Source organism: Struthio camelus, chromosome W (assembly GCF_040807025.1).
Source record: "Struthio camelus isolate bStrCam1 chromosome W, bStrCam1.hap1, whole genome shotgun sequence".
NCBI lineage: Eukaryota > Metazoa > Chordata > Aves > Struthioniformes > Struthionidae > Struthio > Struthio camelus.
Window position 1 is genome coordinate 44,425,193 of NC_090981.1, and position 4,709 is coordinate 44,429,901.

Sequence of the window (4,709 nt, forward strand, 5' to 3'; positions counted from 1 at the left end):
ACTCAGAAATCGGCCTAACAGAGCAAGTGCCAAATGATACCGCACTTAATGTGATCTCACTGTCGGCTGGTTGCTTTCACCTCCCTTTCGAATCGCTTGTGAATACATCAGCAAATTTTTTCCAAATACGACAAAGAGATGAGGGCCTCCAAAATATTAAGTTCTTACAATTTTCATGAAGACAGGCAAGTGGGTTACCAGAGGAAAACGATCTCTTAACCTCAGACAAAGAAAAAGCTGCAACACAAGTGCACTATTAGAAAAGAAACAGACACAAAGCTGTAGAAAACCAGGCTTTGCTAATTCAATCGCTCAGACAACCATTTGTTGTAAAATAAAACCTCTACGGTTTTGCAAACTAGGAAAAAAGCCCCTTCTCATCCTGTTTTTCCTAAGTGTATTTAAGAGCCTTTTAGGACACGACGATATTGCAGATCAGACCTCAGATAACTAGTTTCATCTTAAATCATGATTGACAGAGGCAGGGGACAGGGGGATGCAGAAAGACAACTGTGACAGTGGTTAAAACCCATAACTAATCTTCTCACTTTTTTTTTTTTTTTTAAAAAAAAACCTGACTGGTTCAGGTCAGGTGTGATGACCCAGGCCCTCTGCCGCAGGAAGGCCACCCGCAGCAGGTGGCCCTCGGGAGCACAGCGGCGAGCGAGCAGGCTCCGGGGACGGCCGCCGGCGCCACGGCCGGTCCCGCCACGCGCGTGGGGCTGCCGCACGAACGCCCCATGCGCGCCCCGGCATGGTGCGGGGACAAGGGGAGAGCACGTGCGAGAAGAGCCCCCTGCTGAAGCCTCTGCTTCTTTCCCTTCCCCCAAAAGTCGTAAGACTGGCCTAAGCCTTTATTTTAAATATAGCTTTTTTATTTTCTGTAAACTCTCGGAGTTAGAGGCCTGGGTATAAAATAAATATCTGATATCTAAATATACTTGTAGCACATCTTACTGAATTTATCACATGAAATAATTTCTTGGTGCTGAATGGTATTAAAGAAAGCACTCAAGATTTGCCAGGCCTACAACATTAGCTTTGGGCTGTTTCTTGACTTTAATAATTATCAGTTGTGGCTGAAAAACACATCTTCACAAACGACCCAGCTACAACACATCGCCACCTAAAACCTAAATGTTAAATATTTAAATTACATGTGTTTAATTCTGGAAAAAACATTCATTGTAATAAAGATTTTCCGCAACAGCTGCTTTTCTTAACCATGATCTCAACTTTATTCTCATGAGAATAACTACAGAAGAAAAGCCAAATGTAAAATCCTGTTTCCTGTCAATTTAAGCAGATGTTTTCATGTAATCAAAAGCAAACCCCTATTGTGGGGGCCAAAACTAGACTATACCCTCACTGCACTCTGAAAGAGAGTCTATCAAAGAAAGATTAGAAAAAGAAATATATTACAGCAGAGAAACCTAAAAATTGCAATTCTCTTTAACATAAGTTTGGATATTGCCTGACACAAACCAGTTGCAGAACTAAAGTTTATAAATGGCCAAGTATCTTGAGAGCAAGCTCCCAGGGTCTACTTGGCAAGGATGCAAGTTGCATAGTAATGTTAATTAAAATTATTTTTAATAATTTTCAAGTGCAAAATCAGCAGAACTGAAGTACACTGGAGTCTGGCAGATTGCCACTGTATCCTTTAACAACAGGAATTTATTCTGAGGAGTCTGAATGCATTTATTCAGGCAGCCATCATCAAGTGGATGTTTAGCACGGTTTGATCCAAAAACAAAAAAACCCAACTCATCTACTTCTCACCAGGAAAATTTGCTGGCATTAAGAATGGGGAAAACGGATAGCCAAGTCATTAACTCACAACATCACTTTGGTCTCAGCCACAGACATCTAGTATGATAACTGCACTTTTACAACTCACAAAGACAACACCAAAATTCTCAGGGAGTTCTAGGAAAGCAGATCTAGAGAAACAAAGAAAGGCAAAGATGTGCAGGACATAAGTACCTCATACTAAAAAACCATGGGACGCCAAATTTATATATATCTAAATAGCAGATAGTATTTTTTTTTAGGGAAAAAGGAGGGATACAGCACCAGTATTTTTCAGGACTCATAGTATATAGTTCATCCTTCCTCGAGCACATCTCCTCCATGTCTGAAGGCACGATTAACTTAGTCTGGAGAACATTTAAAGAGAGGTCAAATTTTTTCTTCTTTTTCTAGCTTGATTAACATTCCCTATAAAACGTTTGAGGAAGTTGGCTTGACAGAGAAAGAAGAACGTCTATCCCCTTTTTTGTGTATACATTGGAAGAAATCATATTAAACAAGCAACCTCACCCATCAAGGGTTGAGATTCATCTACCTGTGAAAGCAAGGATCGTTCTTCCTTTAAAAAAAGTTCAATTGCTGAAACATTACTGAAACACAGTTTATGTCAGTTATCTTAGCCTAGAGAAAGGTCATCCGCAGTAAGAGTCTGCTGGTATAACTCCAGCAATATGCCATATTTGGCATAGATAAGTCTTGCATCAAAAAATAATGCTTGAGTCAGCAGAATACATTTCCTCAGGGTATTCCATAATTTTGGCATAACGACTGCATCTGCTTTAGGGCTTTTGCTTAGACTCCAACAGCACCACGGACTTTAGTTTATTTCCAGACTCTTAAGTGACGCATCAGTACCAACGTAACATTACTACTAGATACTACTACACAAGACAGTAACAGCAGTTGTTGAAATGCTTCAAAGTTTGGTCATGCGAAAACCACCCCATTCACCATGGGTCTCAGCAAAAAAGCAGTTCAGGTGCCGTGAACAGCCACGGCCAAACAGTGCCTACCAACAACACTTCTGTTATTTCCACACTATGGAACAGAGATTGAGATGGTCTAAAACTTGTTTCACTTGCTTCCAAAATACATATGAAGAAGCAGCCAAGGAGATCCCTTTCTTTAACAGGAATATTAGCCAGTGTTGTTACTGTTTTCACCCGGGACCATCTACAGCTGTTGGATGAGGTGCAGAGGAGCGTGCACAGGAGCACAGCGCGGGGCACGCACAGAAATCCTTCCAGCCCACTGAGAAAAAAAACGCAGCTGCAGGAGCAAACCTAGCCTGGGATTTCATGCTTCAAGAAAGATCTGACCTTTTTCCAGATGGCGCACACAAAGATAAGAGAATAACCAGAAGCTGAGGTGAGCAGAGTGACCAGTGAGGGAACACCAACAAAATTAGGACCGTTCAGGTCTTTAAACCTGTAAGTGAGCAAGAATAAGCTCTCTGGATGGTCCGTTCCAGACAGGACTGGTAGCAACGGGCTCCTGTTGCAGAAACAGAGATTGTGGAAAACGAAGTACAAGAATGAAGTGCCTGAGGAGATGCAGTCTAACAACAGGCTGGACAGACCACTGGCAGGAAGGCAAGTCCCTCCTTGGAGGGCAAGGACACAACAGGTCTGGACGGGACCCTGAGGGATCACCTCTCTCCAGTTCCACACCACTCGCCCATCACAGCTGCCGCAGTAAAGGAAACAAGTATTTCCGCAAGATGCGGCGAATGGATTTATCAGCTCCTCGATGCCGAAAGGCGGAAGTCCCAAACCGCCCTGTGCTGCCTCCCTCACCCCGCGCTTCGCTTCATCGCTTGCTTCCTGCGCCAGCACCCAGCACTTGCTGAACCTTTCCGCAAGCCAAATTTACGTGAGCTCGTGAAAGGGTCTGTCCAGCACCAGAGCCAGGGTGGCGCCAAGCCGCCAGGAGCTGGAAGACAGAAATAAGACCGTTCCCTTTCTCTTATATTATGGGGCCTCATTTCCCCACCATCAGGCATCAACGGCAGTCATATAACCACTCTTTCAGTTGGGTGTGCGTCAGGCGACCTGGCTTCTGTGTCCCCTTCAGGCATTAGTCTTAGTATTAGAGGTCTTGGGAAAGGTTTTCCCCCTCAGCACCCGTTTCCTCCCTCGGATCCCGCTGCCCGGCTCCTCTCTAAGGCGTGCACAAGCGGGACGAGGCTCGGCAGCACCCCGGCAGCACCCCGGCCGCGGGGCCACCCGCGCCGGGCGCTTGGCACAAGGAAGAAACGCCAGGTTTCTCCCCCGGCGCTACAGAGGCGCCGCTGCAAACCAGCCCTCGGAGCGCCAGCTCCTGCGCAAGCGGCGGACCCCGCCGCGGAAACGACCCCGCTCCTGACAGGCTCCAGCGAGGTGGCCGCGCTCCTCGGAGCCCGCAGGAGCCGCAGCTCTGGGCGCGCTCCGCCCGCCCGGCCGGACGCGGCGGCCGAGGGGCTCCGGCCGGCTCTGCGCCTCCGCCCCGCCGCGCTCCCGCGGCCGCCAAGGAGCGGCGCAGCCCGGCCCGGCCCGGCCCGGCCGCACCTGCCGCGCTGCCCTCGGCTCGCCCCGCGCCGGACCCCGCCGGGAGGAGCCGCCCCGCGCCCCGCGCCCCTACCTGGCCGGCGCAGCAGGGCGCCGACATGCCGGCGGCGCAGCCTCGCTCGCTCGCTCCCTCCCTCCCTCACAGCGGCAGCCCCATGCGGACCGGGCTGGGCCGGGCCGGACCCGCCTCGGCAGCGCGCAGGGCACCGCCGCCGCGGGCGGGGCAGCGCCGCCCCCCGCCCGGCCCCTGCGCGGGGCTTCCGCTGTCGTCAGCCCGCGCGGCGGCGGCGGCGCTGCTGCTGCTGCTGCTGCTGCTTCCCGGCCGGCACCCGCGGGGCCGGGGCCGGGCGG

General features: G+C 49.8%; 1 protein-coding gene across 2 annotated transcripts in view; it reads right to left on the reverse strand.

Annotated features, from left to right (window-relative positions):
• Positions 1-4,601, reverse strand: part of LOC138064327 (serine incorporator 5-like) — a 35,873-nt gene extending 31,272 nt beyond the window's left edge. Inside the window, exon 1 of one of the 2 annotated variants that reach the window (XM_068926360.1) lies at positions 4,432-4,601. In XM_068926360.1, the coding sequence (XP_068782461.1) occupies positions 4,432-4,458 (27 nt within the window). In that variant the 5' untranslated portion in view covers positions 4,459-4,601. The remainder of the gene's footprint in view (positions 1-4,431) is intronic. The other variant, XM_068926361.1, reaches the window with a different exon arrangement.
• Positions 4,602-4,709: the final 108 nt, after the last annotated feature.